At 40.6% G+C, this 17,002-nt stretch overlaps 1 protein-coding gene across 4 annotated transcripts in view; it reads left to right on the top strand.

The window, feature by feature from the left end:
- The window catches only part of pms1 (PMS1 homolog 1, mismatch repair system component), a 39,959-nt gene extending 22,957 nt beyond the window's left edge, over positions 1-17,002 (top strand). For all 4 annotated transcript variants that reach the window (XM_072685461.1, XM_072685460.1, XM_072685462.1 and 1 more), the window contains exons 8-13: positions 518-670; positions 777-1,573; positions 8,939-9,424; positions 9,573-9,703; positions 15,015-15,175; positions 16,423-17,002. In XM_072685461.1, the coding sequence (XP_072541562.1) occupies positions 518-670; positions 777-1,573; positions 8,939-9,424; positions 9,573-9,703; positions 15,015-15,175; positions 16,423-16,620 (1,926 nt within the window). In that variant the 3' untranslated portion in view covers positions 16,621-17,002. The remainder of the gene's footprint in view (positions 1-517; positions 671-776; positions 1,574-8,938; positions 9,425-9,572; positions 9,704-15,014; positions 15,176-16,422) is intronic.

Genomic DNA, 17,002 nt, shown 5'->3' with positions numbered 1-17,002 from the left:
GACACCATAGCGTCATTATTTTATCAAATAATGTAAGGTATGATCTTATGTATTGTTCCATCCCCACTGAAAGAAGACTAAGGCAGTAGGGGTGGGCGATATGGTAAAATTATCATGATATTTAGAGTGTCATGATTTACAATATTTATTGCAATTTTCTGACATGCAGACAAAAGGCATCTGTACTGACCTATTCTTAAAAACTGCTGTTTAAATACCCTCCCATACTGAGCACACTGTTAAAAATAGAAGATCCTAGAGGAACATTCGGAGATTCTTCAGTTTGAAGCTGTGGAGGGAAGATTTTTAGAAGAAAAGGGTTCCTTGAAGGTTCCTCAAAGCAACTTAAGAGATTCCTCCACAGTTTCAAACTGAAGAACCTCCAAAAGTTCCTCAGGGATCTTAAACTTTGAATAACACAGCATTAATTACACTCGCTGTTATAAAATGTGCAGTAGTACGCCATAACACGCTTTTATCACAATTTGGGTAAATTATTAAATTCTTGTTTTTATAGCTCGTCAGACAGTACTATGCTAACGCGGCTCATTCAAATAATGAATCAGCCATCCGCCGCTTCCCCATCTTGATGATGAACATCACCGTCCCTGCCTCGAGCGTGGATGTAAACCTAACGCCAGATAAAACCCAAGTGATGCTGCAGAACAAGGTAAAATCATAGTTCTGTCCCTAAATCTTTTTCTGGATAAATGTATGGCACATAATGCTGATGTTTTGAACTGCTGGACTGTTTCGTCTCACTTCCCTTCCTCCAGGACGCAGTTCTGTTAGCAGTGGAGTCCGTATTGATCTCGTTGTATGGTTCTTATTCCGTGGGCAATGACAGCCAACCAGTGGGAAAAGGACACTCCCATTCTGCGGTTGCTCAGACTCCCCAGATACCTTCAGGTGAGTTACCTGCAGCTGAAAGCAGCAAGGAGCCTCAGCCTAGCTTGGACACCCCTGTTTTCACTCCACCTGCGGCACTAGAGCCTTCCACCACGAGCACTACAGAACAAAGCAGTGAGACCTCTTTGCCCAGCACTGCTAACACAAGCTCTTCTTCCTCTTCGGAAGACTGGATAATCCACAAGAGCTCGAGTGATTTGGACAGTGTCAGTTTCTCATTGTTTGTCGACAACATTGCATTGAACTCTACAGTCGACCCCTCGAAAGATGACTCTGATCTAGGCCAAGAGGTCGAGATATCTCCTGAGAGCTGGGCCATGGGTACGGCTTTCACAGATCAAGCCACAGGACAGAGCCTTGAGCCCGTGAAGCTCCATTTACCAGAAGCCCGCAGAGACGACGATGACGGAGAGCCGGACCCCAAGCGTAAGAACGGCAGTCCGTCCAAGAGACCCTCGAATGTGATCACGGAGAAGATGGCCAAGCTGACGGCTTATGACCTGATCAGCAGCCGCTCTGTGCGTCAGCCCCTGTCCGCCTTCGCCCTGTTTGAGCAGGACACCAGATCGTCCGTCCTCCAGGAGAACCCACGGGCCAGTCTGCAGGATGTCACTGCTGCTGTGAAAGAGAGATGGGAAAGCCTCGGGGAGGAAGGAAGAAAGAAGTAAGTTTCCAGATTTCACTCCCTAAGCAGCAGTTTCCAGTTGTTGTGATTCACTCTCTTGGTTTAGGAAAATACGGGGGGAGGGGGGAGGGAATAGACCTGCCACTTGCATGTATAAAATATGGCGTGGAAAGTCTGCTTGACTTGGTCACGTTGCCGTCCAAAGGAAGTGTGGTTGATATGAACTATGTTTGTGTTTTCCAGACAACTGTGTTTGATTACTTGCTTCAGTGGTCAATACTATTTTCCGCTGTAAAAGAAGGTATTCTGGATTCCGAAGAATGCCATGGCATATTTTTAACTCCGCAGGATCTTGAGTAGGTCATAATGTTAAAGTTATGGAAGCTCATTCCATGCTAGAGAAACTGAATATTTGACCGCGAGGTTGTGTTGTGTTTTTATTTATTTATTTATTTATTTATTTATTTATTTATTTATTTCATGTGTTTTCTTACGAAAGTTTAAAAACCTCTACGGGTACATTTGATTTTGACTTCTTTACAGTGGTGGTGAATGGAAACAAAGGTTACAACGTCTGTAATGCAAATACAGCATATACATAATAATAATACATAATATTCCCCTTTCTCTCACAATTTAGCCCTGACAGTTAACCCACTTGTACATAGATCGTCCTAGCACTAGCAATGTTCCCGACACTAGGAGGGTAAGGACTTAACAAAGCCTGGCAGCCGGCACGGTCTGGAGAAAGCACCGCTTCCTCAGCTCCTCAGCTCCACCTCACCAGCTTCCAGACAAAAGTGCCAGCCAACATCGCTTAAGAGCGATGAGGGGAGAGAGCGTTATTTACCCACTCGGAGAGGTGCACGGCCAGTTGTGCTCTCCCTGACTCCAGCCGCTGATGGCAGAGTGGCATGTCTCGGGATTCGACCTTGCAACCTCTTGGTCATAGTGAGAGATTGTATTTACTAAATAGTATATATATATATATATATATATACACACACACACATACACCCCCTTTTAGTCTGTGCTGAAGCTTTTAGGTATTTAAGGTATTTAACTCTTCAGATGCCTGCTTCCATTTACCACCTCTGACAACCATTCTGAATCTGAATTTCTTTAAAAGAGCTAACCGGCCTGAATTACTTTGAATCAGATTAAAAGGATAATTGGTCAGGAATATTAAAAAACTATGTAGAATTTTAATTAGGCTGAGTGTTTATCTTGCGCCAGTTGTCCAATCTTTAGTGTGTAGCTTGCATTTTTTTTTTCTCTTTCCTTGTTATTTTGTTCATGACGAGTCTACTTATAATGTGATAACTAATGGAGGAAAATGTCATTAAACAGCTCTTTAGAATCATTAGTCTATTACAACATCCAAATGATCTTTTACAGACCAGTAAAAGTGTACATAAACCCTGATATCTTTTGATCTTCATACCCGTCAGACTTCACGTAAACCAAAAGAGCACGCAGGCATTGTGAAACAAGACCATTAGTCCTCTCAGAAAGCAGTCGCCCGAGCCCCTGCCAAAAAAATTAATCCAAATTATCATAATTAAATGGATGGAAAATGTGTCTCAGCATTGCCAGTGGCAGGATAAGGTATGGAAGGGTGTATGGAAAAAGACATCTGTTTAACGCGCTGTTGTGCATTACTGCTTTCTTCAGTAAGAAATGAGCCTGAGCTAATGCTTGGCTCACTTTCCTGCCACCGTTAAGTGGCACAGACTTCTAAGAATCGCATTTACATGAAGTCATGTTGCATGGGTGCATCACATATGGGCCTGCTGTGCTAAGGGATTTGAGATTATTACCGTGGATGTTCAGAGATGCTAGGGTTCATAGCTTAAGAACCCCTCCCACATGCTCAAATACACACACACACACACACACACACACTCACACACACACATTCTCAGTGGTCAGATAGGGCAATAAAAAAAACTGGCTTTCTTCCAGCCCCTCTATACAAACTTGGTTCTCATCCAAAGTACCCATGCCAAGCGAGCGTCCAATGCTTATTGCACACTTTACGTGCATTTGATCGTCGTTATGAATTCCAGGCTTGAAATGCAAACAGCGCTGCCCTCATGGGTTTCATCACACATGTGCGGCCACAGAGGTGAATGTCAGGGGGGCAGGAAAGGAGCTTAAAGGGCCGAGAGGGTTTCTATCCCGTGGATTTCTGTGTGTATCACTCGTATATTCATTATAGCCTCATGCTGGGAGAACGTTTTTCATTATTTCATTCATTTCTTACTGTGTATTATCACAGTTAAGTATATTCAGCGTGCCTGCGACCTAGTGATAGCCCACCTGGAATCTGATCCCATAACATGCTTGATTTTAATAGCGCGTCATACCACATTAACTTCTAAATATAGGCTGAGAGCTTAAGTTCACTTCAATTTATTATAAAAATAGAGCACACGGGAAGCGAATGATTTGATAAGGCTGACGTCATAAAAACGTTAGAGGGCTCATATTAAGAAAAAGCTGATATTGTATAAACACTGTTTGAGTTACACAACAGTACATTTACTCTCCAACCCATACACAATTAATTTATGAAAAACTAAACATCAAAAAACTCACAAAAACCAACACATTTGCAAGACACTATATTGACAAAAGTATTGGGACACCCACTCATTCATTGTTTCTCCCAAAATCAAGGGAATAAAATAATAATAATAATAAAAATAAAAATTGTTGGAGTAACTGCATCTACTGCCCAGGGAAGGCAAGCATTTGGAGCATTGCTGTGAGGATTTGATTGCATTCAGTGACAAGAGCATTAGTGATGTCAGGATGTTAAATGATCACCACCCCACCACTTCATCCTCAACTCCCCAACTCATCTCAAAAGTGTTGACTGGAGAACCAACCATCATTCCAGAGATCACAGTTTCACTGCTCCACAGCTCAATGCTGCTGGGGAGCTTTATACCCCTATAGATCATGCCTGGCATTTGACATGGTGCTAATAGGGTCATGTTTATCTACTCCGGAGTCTTCTACTCTGTTGGCAGTACTTCTCTACAGGGACTAGACAAGCTGTGCGTGTGCATTTGCACATCTGTGTCATCAGTCAGTGAGCTTTAAATAGCTGAATGCCTTAGTGCGCACAGACATTCAGACATCCAGACTTGGGCGTCACTAAACCTTCCAACAGGACAATGATTCCAAGCGTAGCTCAAAGTCCACCAAGGCTTGGTTTTAGAAGAAGTCCTGGAAGATTCTGGAGTGGTCGCCGCAGTCGCCTGATTTGAACCCAGTAGAAAATCTCTGGTGGGATTTGACGAAGACAGCTGCAGCAGAAAACTCAAGAATATTAATAAACTGGAGGCCACTGCCCACGAGGAATGGGCTAAAATTTATCAGGAATGCTGCCAGAAGCTGGTGCCTGGCTATGCATCACGTTAGCCACAGGTCGTAGCAGAAGGGGGGCTCTACTGAGTACTAAAGACTCTTGTCATGAAGGGGTTGAATCATTTTGAGACTGTAGTCGTCAATAAAAGTAGCATCTTGTGTTCAATTTGGAGAGCTGGTTTATTGCAAACAGCTGAATGTTTGTGCATTTTGCTAATAAACCTGATTTGCAGTCAGGAGGAATCATTTCCACTGCAACTGGATCCCTGAAATGAAGCTTGTTGAACATGTTGATTTGGACTTAAATGTTTGATTACAGCAGTTCAGTTATTGTTTTTGGCCGGAAAATCCAGAAAATGTGAAACCTCTTGGCTATATATATATATATATATATATATGTGTGTGTGTGTGTGTGTGTGTGTGTGTGTGTGTGTGTGTGTGTGTGTGTGTGTGTGTGTGTGTGTGTAAAATGTGTGTGTATATTTTCATCAGTTTTATGTTTTACTTAATATTGCAAATCTATTGTATATATTGTAAGTATTTCAATGATTTGTTTAGCATTCTGGAAACATCTAGGATTTCTCCCCTCTTTACATTTTTAGTTTTCCTACTAATTACTTAACCCATCTGAAGCTTGTTAGAATAATTTTCTGCTTTCTTCTGCAAGGAAATAGGATTTATTGTATTTAAAATATGAATTTTAATCCTAAAGCACGATTCCAAACTTTCAAACTGGTAAATGTAACTCTGCATCCATAAATCTCAAATCTCCCGGGTAGGTAAAGTAATATTGTACTGATAAACATTAACTGTATTATTATTATTTTATTGAGGGTTTTATTGGTCTGTAATTTCAAACATAAAGGTTTGTAAGTTCAGTAAGAGCGGCGTAATTTTTCATTTTTTCACTTGTCCATTTTTTCCTTGGTCCTCTGCTAGATGTTAAACACTTTTCGAACTGCGAAAAAAGATACTTCTGAAAAGTTACTTAACTGTTTACATGGTCAGGGTGATAAAGTTCTGGGCATAATCTACCATGTGACCAGTGAAGCAAACGTTTGTGTATTGGAAACTCGCCTCTTTTGGTCATTTTATTAGTGTCCAGATGTGAGAGCTTTATCCCTGAGGCGGTGTCTGATTTATTTATTTATTTATTTATTTATGTCAACCAAAAAGACTAATCCAGTTCAAAATGGGGCTTATTTATTTCGTTCAGCTGCATTTGGTCATTCTGCAGTGAGTTTTTCATATGATGATGATGACGTGGTTCAAATGATGGCCTATGGACTGCACACTCTGGCAGAGCTGTTAATTGGTAAATGGCCTCCAGTGCAAGGGCAGCTCTGCTTTATGTTTTATGGGCCTTGGTTTTCTATTAGTTGACTCTCCGTGGCTCTCTCTCTCACTCTCGTTCTTCAGTCCCCATTTTCTCCCAGGTAGCAGATGTTTTTTATCTTGGTGGTTTGTGTACCATTTTCTAAAACAGTGACTTACAGCGTGTCCCCGGGAGCCACTTAGATTCACAAGAGGCTATTAAATCAAAGTTCCTTATGCATATTGAATATTTAATTAGTCACAATCGTTGACCTCTTTTCTACAGTTAGTTCTTTCCTTTCTCATGCACGATTCATTGATACTAGGAATGTAATTGAGACTTGCTGACTTAAGAGATGATGCCTTTGCTGATGTGGGCCATGCTCTACACTTACTGACACTTTATCTACACTTGGACACTTTATTATGTTACCGCTACTTATTCATTCATTCTGCTACACTCCTTTCATATACTGTGGTCATATTGTTGCTATCGTTTTTCCTATTTATGTCCACCTTTTTATTTAGTTATTTATTTTTTTCAATATTGCTCTTTGGGTGTAACTGGCACCTTCAGAGCACAATTTCGTTCCAGCCCTGTATTCGTATGTACACTATATGTCAAAGTATGCAGATTCCTGCTTCTCCAGGGTTTCTTTTAAAATCTAGGTTAATAATGGGACGCTTCTTTTCCCTATACTGCAGTAAAGGCCTCTACTCTTCTGTAAATGCCGTACACCAGATTCTGGATCATTTCTGTAAGGATTTGATGCCATTTAGTCATAATTAGTGTATTATACATAGTATTAGTGAGGTCCGGTACTGATGATGGATGATTAACTAAAGATCAAAAATGCCACTCGAACTTATCTCAGAGGTGTTGACTAGAGCTCCAGCACAGTAAAAGTCAGCTTCAGTGCTTCACAGCCCAGTGTTGCGGCTTTAATACCCCTCTGTCTACGAGATGGCATTGGGCATCGTGACTTCAGACCCATGCATGTCTGCTCCAGGGCGTCCTGTTATATTGAACAAGCTGTGCATGCTCACCTAAATGGCTGTTGTAGGTAATGGTGGGTGGGGGAGTGTACTCACTGTGTTATTCTCACTCTTGAAAATAATGAATTGCTAATGTAAAGGTTCTTCACACTCATACATTTACTCTCAAACAATTTTTTCATGGAATCAAAATTATTCTCTATATATATATATATATATATATATATATATATATATATATATACACATTGAGGCGCCTTTACTTTTAAGAGCGTATGGCACAAAACCAGTGTGGGTTAGATGACCGGCAGTCTGCAGGCTTGTGAATGTGTACTGGATGTGGCATGTATTGTAAAGGTGTAGCATTCTATTCATATGGTCTCCTTTTGGAATCACTACATTAGTTAATTTAACCATCAATAAAATGTAATCGAACACTAAAATCAAATCTGATCAAAATTAAGTTCAATTGAGTGTTTAGTGCATTGTTACTTGCTACTAGGGCTGTGTATTGGCAAGAACCTGCCGCTACGATACTTACCACGATACAGAGGTCATGAATTAGCGATATATTGTTATACTGTGAGAGAGAATTTATGATTATTTACTATTATTATGCTTTCTGTTTCCGAACATCAGTAATTAAATTAAGAATAAAAAAAAAGAGTTCCTCAAAAAGGAAAGTTGAATTCCTTAATGTTGAAGAATTAAAAATAAACAGAAGAGGAGGGAGAGGAGATATTCAAAGAGATATCTATAGCTTCTCATAAATACTCTGTCAAACTGTTCCATGCTTCCTATACAGTCACGCACAGGCCTGCTAAACAGCCTGTTGAAAATATAACTCTGTTTCTGCCTGTGTCTGTGCTGAACAGGTAGGTTTGTTGGAGAGAAACACATTTCGGTATATTTACTCCACATACTTCTTGGTATTTTCTTGCTATGAAACCTAAAGTTTTCCATTATAAGACAAAACATTGCACTAAATTGCAGAGCATTACTGTAGAAAACTTTATATAATATATATATGTATATATATATAAATTTATATAAATTATGAAGGAAAATTCTCTTAGTATAAAAACACCATTACATGTGTAAAATCTAAGGAAAGGTAGACTTTTTATCCAATCAGAGCAGAGGAATCTGAAGGTACTGTTCTGCTTGGATTACAACATTTCTACCTAAAGGTCAGGGTTTAAAGACAACATAAAATTTACATGTAAACTGTTCATTAAAAACTGATAGATTGATGGAAAGAGAATCCCTATAGAACTGAAAAACATTGCAGTACTTCAATATATTACCAGGCCAAGAGAGGTTAGAAAGTTTGCTTCGTTTGCATGTTATGAGCCAATATAGCTCCTATATACACAAAATAGCTTCTGCCTTACCATATTAGCATTATGCAAAGGTCGAATATACATTTTTTTCCAATCGTCTCAAAGCTGGAATTGAATTTTTGAGTAATCTCATTGAAGCTACATACAATACACATGGTTGTGGTGTAGGATATCACATGACTTAACATGTTCAGAATCCCAGTTATGCTGACTCTCAGGAATACCAGTGATCTGGGATTGTTTGCATGGAAAAAAAAAACACCCATACAAGAGAAACATCCTGAGACCAACATAAGACCTGAGTTTTGTCTCTGCCTTTGTCTACGTTTCTGTGCATTGAGGCTTGTTAATCTTTTCCTGTATCCTGCCTTAGGTACGAAGGAAAGGCCCAAAGATCCCTACAGTCCTACAATGAGCAGAAGAAGCGGGCGTCAGCAGGTGATGGCACCAGCAGGACCGATCTTCAGCGGCAGAATGCTGACTCCTCCATGAACAGACCGCAGGGCTTGAAGCGCAAGGCCCCACTCTCCAACCAGCAGATCCTGGACAAACTATTTTCTTCTCTGCCTGCGAGCAAGAGGAACCCCTCAAAGCTGTCCAGGCCTCTCCAGTTCGACATAGCTGCCCTCAGGCGCAAGCTTAAGCTCAAGCTCCCCTCCTGCCCAAGCGGCTCGAGCACGCAGGGCCTCAGGCTTGTAAACCGCTTGGCTTCTCACTGCGCCTGGGCCGTTTTATGTGGTAGAAAGCTTATGTTGTTAAATCCATTTCGAGTGGAGGAAGCCTTGCTGTTTAAGAGACTTCTGGAGAATAATATACTTCCAGCAGAGAGCCTGCAGACCCCTATACAGTTAACAGATGGGTAGTGTATCGCTTCATTTTCTCACCTAATGACAACAGTTTGGATCGAAGCAAAAAAAGGAGGGCGTGATTTTTCACTTTCTCTCATATTCCTCATATCTTTTATGAATGATATGGGTTAACTTGTTGCCGTGTGTTTTCCAATGCAGTGTCCTCGGCGGTTCTGAGCACATGGACGTTCTTATGAGCATGGAGAAGGGCAGTCCGTCTTTAAATGGTGAAATCTACTTCACTGATCCCAGGCTGGTGGCCAATGGATTTAAGATCAGACTCGGTCCAGGTAACTCTCCCCAATAGATGCCTGAGCCAGTGTTGTAATTTTCTAGTATCAAAGCATTTTCATGTTTCCTTCATACACTATCCACAGATATTACTTTGCTAATTGAGTTATATGATTTTTTGCAGTTTAATAAGATCTAAGTAAACTAATATTCATTCAAGTGTTGTAGGCAAACAGTATTCACAGTATGTGTCTACAATAATGTCAATACAATAATGTATATAGTAGGACAGCATGCTGTTGGAACACATTGATATTACAATAGTTTTTTCTGCTGTATCCAGCATGTCATGATATTAATTATGCACTCTGTGTATCCAATATTGGAGATATCAAAATAAATGATAGTGGGCAGATTAATCTGCTTCTGGTAATGAAAATGAGAATAGTCAAATTTTTAGTTTTTAATTTTATTTGCCTTACACAACAATACACATCCTGCGATATGACTGTGACTATTTTGCAAGCCCACATTAAAATGGCAATGCTAAAACAATATGCTCTGCATCCCTAGTTTGTAGTAATAAGTAAATAAGTGCCAATGTTGCTTGTATGCAGCAGTGTTTCCATTCTGGCTATATAAAGAAACCAAAGAATGCATTATTATTTTTTAATATTAATCATGTGACTTTAGTTGGAAAAATGCCCTAATGCAGTTTTACAGGCCTGCTGACAACCCTGTAGATTTTCGCTACTTTGACATTATACTCTAAGGTTGTATCATATGTCATCATTTCTCTTAAGCATATCAAGATATCGTTTTTACCCGTTGTGTTAAGCCTGTAGACAGATAGTGAGCTATGTGTATTTAAAGTTTGGGGATGTAAATAAACAGTCAAGACTGTTACATAACATTTTGGGGTTTTGTAATTGCCACTGCAGCCCCCCCCCCCCAACAAGCTCCACCCTACCAGCTAACAGACGCCTGTGTCAACCATCATCACTTTAAGAGTGATGAGGGGAGAGAGCGCCATCTACCCACCCCGAGAAAGCCCGCCAGCTGTGCTCTCTCTGACTCCAGCCACTGATGGCAAAGAGCCATGGCTTGGAATTCGAACATGTGACCCCCAGGCCACAGTGGTAGTGCATTAGACACTTGGAGCCCATAGAATTGGCCTGTTTTACCTGAGTAGGTTTTGCTTTTGTTTTTTTCGCATTAGGCTGATGCTCTTATCCAGAGTAACTTACATGTTACATAGAACATAGGGTTAGAAGCCCTGCCCAAGAGCTCTTATTGATGTAGCATGATGTGTTATACCCAGCCAGCAAAACAAACCCTGGGTTAAACTCCCAGTTCAACCATTCCAACTTTCAGCTAGATCATGACTTACCCTACTGACATGAAAACCTGTCAGAGTTCCCTTTAAATTTAGGACATCTAAAATAAATGTGATGGTTGAGTGTATTTTAGCAGCATTTCCACTGTCCGTGCATCTGCAAGCACTCCAACAGGTTTTTAAAGGATTTCCAAAACCATGATTTCACACAAAGTATTTCTCTCCATATGGTGCCAGAGTACATTGCATTTAGCATATTTACACATTTAATTTGGTAAAGACACTGTCGTACAAAGTATTGCCCAAAGCCCTAGTTTGAAATCTGTGGATAGGCCCACAATTGCATTGGCCATGTTTTCGCTAGGGATGCACTGATCCGATATTAGGATCGGATATCGATCCCGATATTAACAAAATTAGCTGGATCGGGCATCAGATAATTAGGCCGATCCATGGACCCGAACCTTTCAATTTAATTTGGTGGTGTGAGACTGCACTAAATGTGCAAGTAAAGAAATGACAAATAGCAATTTAGTACATTTATATCTGTGTTATTTTGTTATATTAAATAAAGTAATATTTAAGTCAATCCTGATGCCTTAAGTCTGTCCGACATGGTGGGATATACGGTTTATTAATTTAGCAATGGTATTGGACTGGTATCGGGTATCGACTGATATGCAAAGTTTATGTTTCAATATTGGTATCGGAACTGAAAAAGCCGGATCGGTGCATCCCTAGTTTTCACTTCTTTTCTGGGCACAATATCAACAGGTTGGGCATTTCCATAAGCACATAATCTTGTCCTCCAAGTGTATGGAATCACTTGAGGTATGAGATGAGGTGATGATGATGAGGAATAGATGGTGGTGCTGTTTTGCAACACCTCCTACTACTGCTGGTGCTAGTGTTTGGGGGGGGGAGTGGGGTTGGCTACAGAAAAAGTTGCATAATGATGGCTGTTGAGTCTGTCTTTGAGGTATAGTTATTATATTGTTTTTTTTTTTCTTCTTTTTCAAATCCATACCATGTGTATAGGGGCGATGCTGCGCTCACCCTTAATAATGCTTGCTGTTAGGTCACTGTTAGAATAAATTGCGCATATGGAAAGTGCACGGTCAGCATTTCCTTGTCCTCCGTGGCTCTCAGTAATCACACTTAACAATGTAAGCTTGTTAAAAAAGGGCCTTGCTCTCCCTCTCATTCATTTAACCCTCTTTTTTTTTCATTGGCTCACTCAATGACCATTAAAATATACAGATTATTTAACATCCCCTTTGCCCTTGTTCTGATCATATAGTACTGGAGATACGGGTACACAAAGTAGCACTCGGTGATCCAGAAAACAGGCCTTTATTATTCCTAAGGTCATGCTGTTTAAAGGTCTCAAGGATTGTCCGATTTGATTTAGCAAAGGTTGAGCCCATTGGACATCATTAATGCCATAGTTCACAAATCATTTAGAAATGTCAAACATAACGGCTTGAATAACAGGATTATAGTCAATTATTTCTGTCAGTTGCTTTGTCGGTTTTGGATTAGAGGAAAATGAAAGTAATGTCCCGTGTTGTCGCTCTTGTTGTTGTGTTTATTTCCTTAGTCCACAGAAATATGAGGTACATGCAGCTTTCAGGTGTGTTGGCATAGAGCTTAATAAAACTTGTTTAAAGGCCAGGATGGTATAAGATACCAGAGTGGCAAATACTAAGAAATTTTGCCACACTTTTAAGTACTTCTTCACTTGTGGCTTGTTAGCTTGAAGTGTGTTAATGTGTAATCTGTTGTTGTTGTTACACGTTTGTAACATTTGGACTCATTTGTAATGCCTGACTGCTGTGAGAAACCTGTGATATTTAATCATGAGTTATGTCATTGCATATTTTGATAATTGGCCCCATAACTAAGCCAAGAATTCCTCCCCTGGTTGTTTTGTTTTGTATTTTTTTTGTTATTGTTTTTTTGCCATCCACCTCTGTGGCCCCTGTACCAGAGGGCATCCTGCTCTTGTTCATGGTCAGCTTGACCTTATTTCGCCTTGTGGTTTTGGAGAGGCCATGAGCCGTGAATGACTAGCCCCGCTGGTTTGTGTGCTGTCTTGGTGCTGGTATGGGTCATATTGGTTTACGTTGGCCCGGTGCCACAGCCTGTGCCCAACTCAGTGGGTTTGCACCATAGTGGAGTCTGCCCTTTTCAAATGAGGGGAATTCTTAAAACCGAGCCAAGCTCCCAGATAGGCTTTGCACCAGATTACTTCCAGAACTGTTTGGTAATCAGAATTTTGAAATCTCTCCCTTATGAAATATATTTTTTTTAAGTCAGAGAATTTTTACAGTTTTTTTTTTCTGGGGCCGAATGAGTGACAACATACATCTTTAACAGAAAAAAAAATATTTGTGCACATGGTTTAATTTTTAGAGGGTCTCCTGAAGTCAGCACAGTGTAAACATATTCCTACGCCCATTTAAATTATTCATTGAGTGGTGCTGAAAGTCCAAAATGTAGTTTTTACTTGCAAAGGCCAAGACCTCTTAACTTCCTGTAAGTGATCATGATTGACTACAGCTGGTAGCTTCTCTGTGGCACATAAAAGGGGTTTGTTTGATGGCGCTTATTGGATTGACCATTGCACATTTCAAAGGGAAAGTCCAAGGAGCTCATTGCAGATCTGAGAAAGATGATTGCACATTGATTTACACATGTCGGGAATGTCTGCAGATTCCAAGATCACCAGTTCAAACAATTGTATGTAGGTGCAAGTTCTTGGAAGGTGTAACCACATCCAAAGTCACATGCCAAAGTCTGGATGAATACCCTCAGCTCACCCTCAGCTGAGAGGAAATTGGTTCAGATGGTTAGGAGCAACCTAAGAACCACCAAGGCACAGACCTAGTATTAACTGGAAGCTGCTATCTACAATCTATCTATCTATCTAATCTGGACTAAAGTTTGCAGCTGAACCCCATTAACAGAGAAAAAAGCCTTCATGTAGGAGAGTTTACAGTAAGATGAGACAAAGATGTTCAGAGGAGTAAAGCTGAGGCATTCATGAACTTGGTACCATCTGTATGTTAAGCATGGTGGTGGTAGCATCATGCTCTGTGGCTCTGGGTTTTGCTGCCTGCCAGTGGCACTGGTGCATTGCACAAAGTAGATGCCATATGAATAATGAAGACCACCTCGGAATTCTTCGGCATAACCTCAAACCATCAGCTAGACCTTTAAAACTTGAACACATTCAGGTGTTACAACAGGGCAATGACCCCAACACACATCAGAGGTGGTTGTGGAATGGATAAATCAGGCTAACATTAAGCTTTTGGAATGACCTTTCCCAAACTATGTGGTCTGTGCCAGGAAACCAACAAATTGAACTCTACTAATTCTGCCAAGAATGTTTTTTTTCTGGTCAAATATCCAACCAGAATCCAAGCCAGAAGCTTGTTGTTGGCTACCAAAGTGGCTGATTAAGAGACTGCTTGCTAAGGGGCATTTCAGGCTCTTCAATAGTTCTTAGCATACTGTAACCAGGCCATACTGCCTAGTTCCTTTTTGTTCTAGTACAAGATTAAAAAAAAAAATGAAAATGAAAATATGCCTTTGCCCCAAATATTATGGAGATCACTGTTGACTGTTTATTTCTTTTCTGGGATTTAGTAGGTAATTGCCTTACAGTAGCAACATGTGTTTCTGATCTTCTGTAATATCAGATTTGATCAGGATACCACAGCAGACCAAGAGTTTTATTCATTGATATCTTTTCTGTGCATGTTTATGCTAGTACGGATATCTTCATTGTGATGTTTCTGGGGAAAAGAAATCCTCCCTAAATCATCTGCTGAAAACCTCTTCCACCTTCGTGATTCTTTCCAGTCAGCGGTGACGTTGTAATAGTCATTTAGTGCTTAATTTGGTGCCGTGCCCGTTTGCCTTGGTCTCGGACCAGAGTGTAAATCAAAATATTTATTTATTATTCTTTCCTGGAGAAGGTTCTATCTAGAGTATATTAATCCTCGCTCGCTGTTTTCTTTGGCCAGGTTCCTCCTCCACGGGGAGGTGTGTTGAAGTGACGGGTATGGCCGACTGCATGCCTTTCTACGGCATCGCGGACCTGAGGGAGATTCTAACAGCCGTGAAGGACAGGGGCGCGAAGGAAGTTCAGCAGTGCAGGCCTCTCAAAGTCACAAACTACCTAGAGGTGGGAGATGCTTTCCCCAGGTTGTACTTTGCACATTTTTTAAAATGAAAATATTATTTTTGGATGCTTTCAGTGTAAATAAATATTATAGGTATAGTGATAGCTCCGAAAAATGATTTTCCCGCATGACACCAAGACGTGTCTGGTATCTGAAGTTTGCTTCAGAGCTATGAAGGCTAATGCAGTAAACAAATAATAGAAGCTTGTGTCTCTCTATCTGAATGTCTCAGCCTTTACTAAGTTGTGTGACCATATTACCTATTATGTACCTTATGAGTCCTAAAACTATATGCAGTAGATGTTTCTCCAGGATCTGCTGTCTATTGTTTGGATCTTTAGGCTTCTTAATCTATATGATATCTGATTGGACCAAATGTTGTCCATACTTCCAGGAAGCAGATCTGGTCCTTTTGTTTTCATTGCTGTTTGTTACTGTATGTCGCACTATTACCTACACTATATAGACAAAAGTATTGGGACACACCTCTTAATCATTGAATTCAGGTGTTTCATTCAGTCCCACTACCACAGGTGTATAACATCAAGCCCCTAGCCATGCAGTCTGAACTCACTGAACTCCAGCGTGGTTCTGTATGTAATAGGAGACACCGCTGCACCAACAACAACAAGTCAGCTGGTGAAATTTCCTCCTTCCAAGATCTTCCTCCATCAGCTGTGAGTGGTATTATTATTGAACAGTGGAAGCGTTTAGGAGGAACAGCTCACAGAGAGCAGCTCAGTGTCCACCGAGTGTCTGTCAGACCACGTAAAGTTACAGAGCGGGGTCTGGGCCGAGTGCTGAGCTCAGAGCAGAGTGCAGAAAAGTCTCCAACTGCAAAGATTCAATAACTGCAAAGCACCAGACCTGCTGCTGGCGCTGCAAAGGGGACCAACTCCATATTAATGCCTATGGGTTTAGAATGGATTGTCATAAAAGCTCCTGTAGGTGTCCCAATACTTTTGTCCATATAGTGTATCAAACTAGTCAAAACTATAAGACAAACTGAAGAAGCAAACAATGGACACCTTGACTCATTGCTGCCTTTGGGCTAAATTGTGTAAATTACAGCGTTCACCTCTTTAGAGGCTCTTTGCCACCAGGCGTGATCTGATTGATAAAGTTGGGATTTTTGACGCCACAGAAATAAATGACTGGTTCTATTTTCAGAGCACTGAATAAGGGACTTGGCTTAACCCTTAATCTATCTCTCTCTCTCTCTCTCTCTCTCTCTCTCTCTCTTGCTAAGGGGGAGGCTGTGAGGATGGCCAGGCAGCTGCCCCTGAGTTTGTCGCGAGAGGACGTCACAAACACGCTGTCTCGAATGAGACAAGAACTTGAAGCGAAGCAAGAGGTCTGTCTTCATGGGCGACCGTTTCTTCATTGCCTGGTTGATGTTCCTGAAACTGATCAGGAAGCTCTCAAGATCATGTCTAGCTCTGGCTGAGTGTTTTACACACACTTAGGCACCTCATGGCATTCATTTTGTGAAGACATTGATCTTCTACACTGCACCAAAGGCCAAATGAATGGAAATGATCCATGTTTTTTTTGTTTGTTTGTTTGTTTGTTTGTTTTTTTAGGTTTGTGGACTATTGTAGTATTTACACTTTTCAATATGATGAGGGTTAATATTGACTATATCAACACATGCATTTGTTCAACTCTTGACTGGGTTGTTCTCCGGATTCTTTGTATGTAGGTCCATATTTTCCCAGTGTCATGTACTGTGCAGAACATGTGACTAATGTGAAGTAATCAACTTCGATACCCCTTTGCTGTGGAACAAGTGTATGCAGATAAGGGAATAATAAATAACAAGAAGTCCA

The sequence above is a fragment of the Salminus brasiliensis genome, chromosome 8 (assembly GCF_030463535.1).
Source record: "Salminus brasiliensis chromosome 8, fSalBra1.hap2, whole genome shotgun sequence".
Taxonomy (NCBI): domain Eukaryota; kingdom Metazoa; phylum Chordata; class Actinopteri; order Characiformes; family Bryconidae; genus Salminus; species Salminus brasiliensis.
This window is presented reverse-complemented; position numbering and strand designations above follow the sequence as displayed.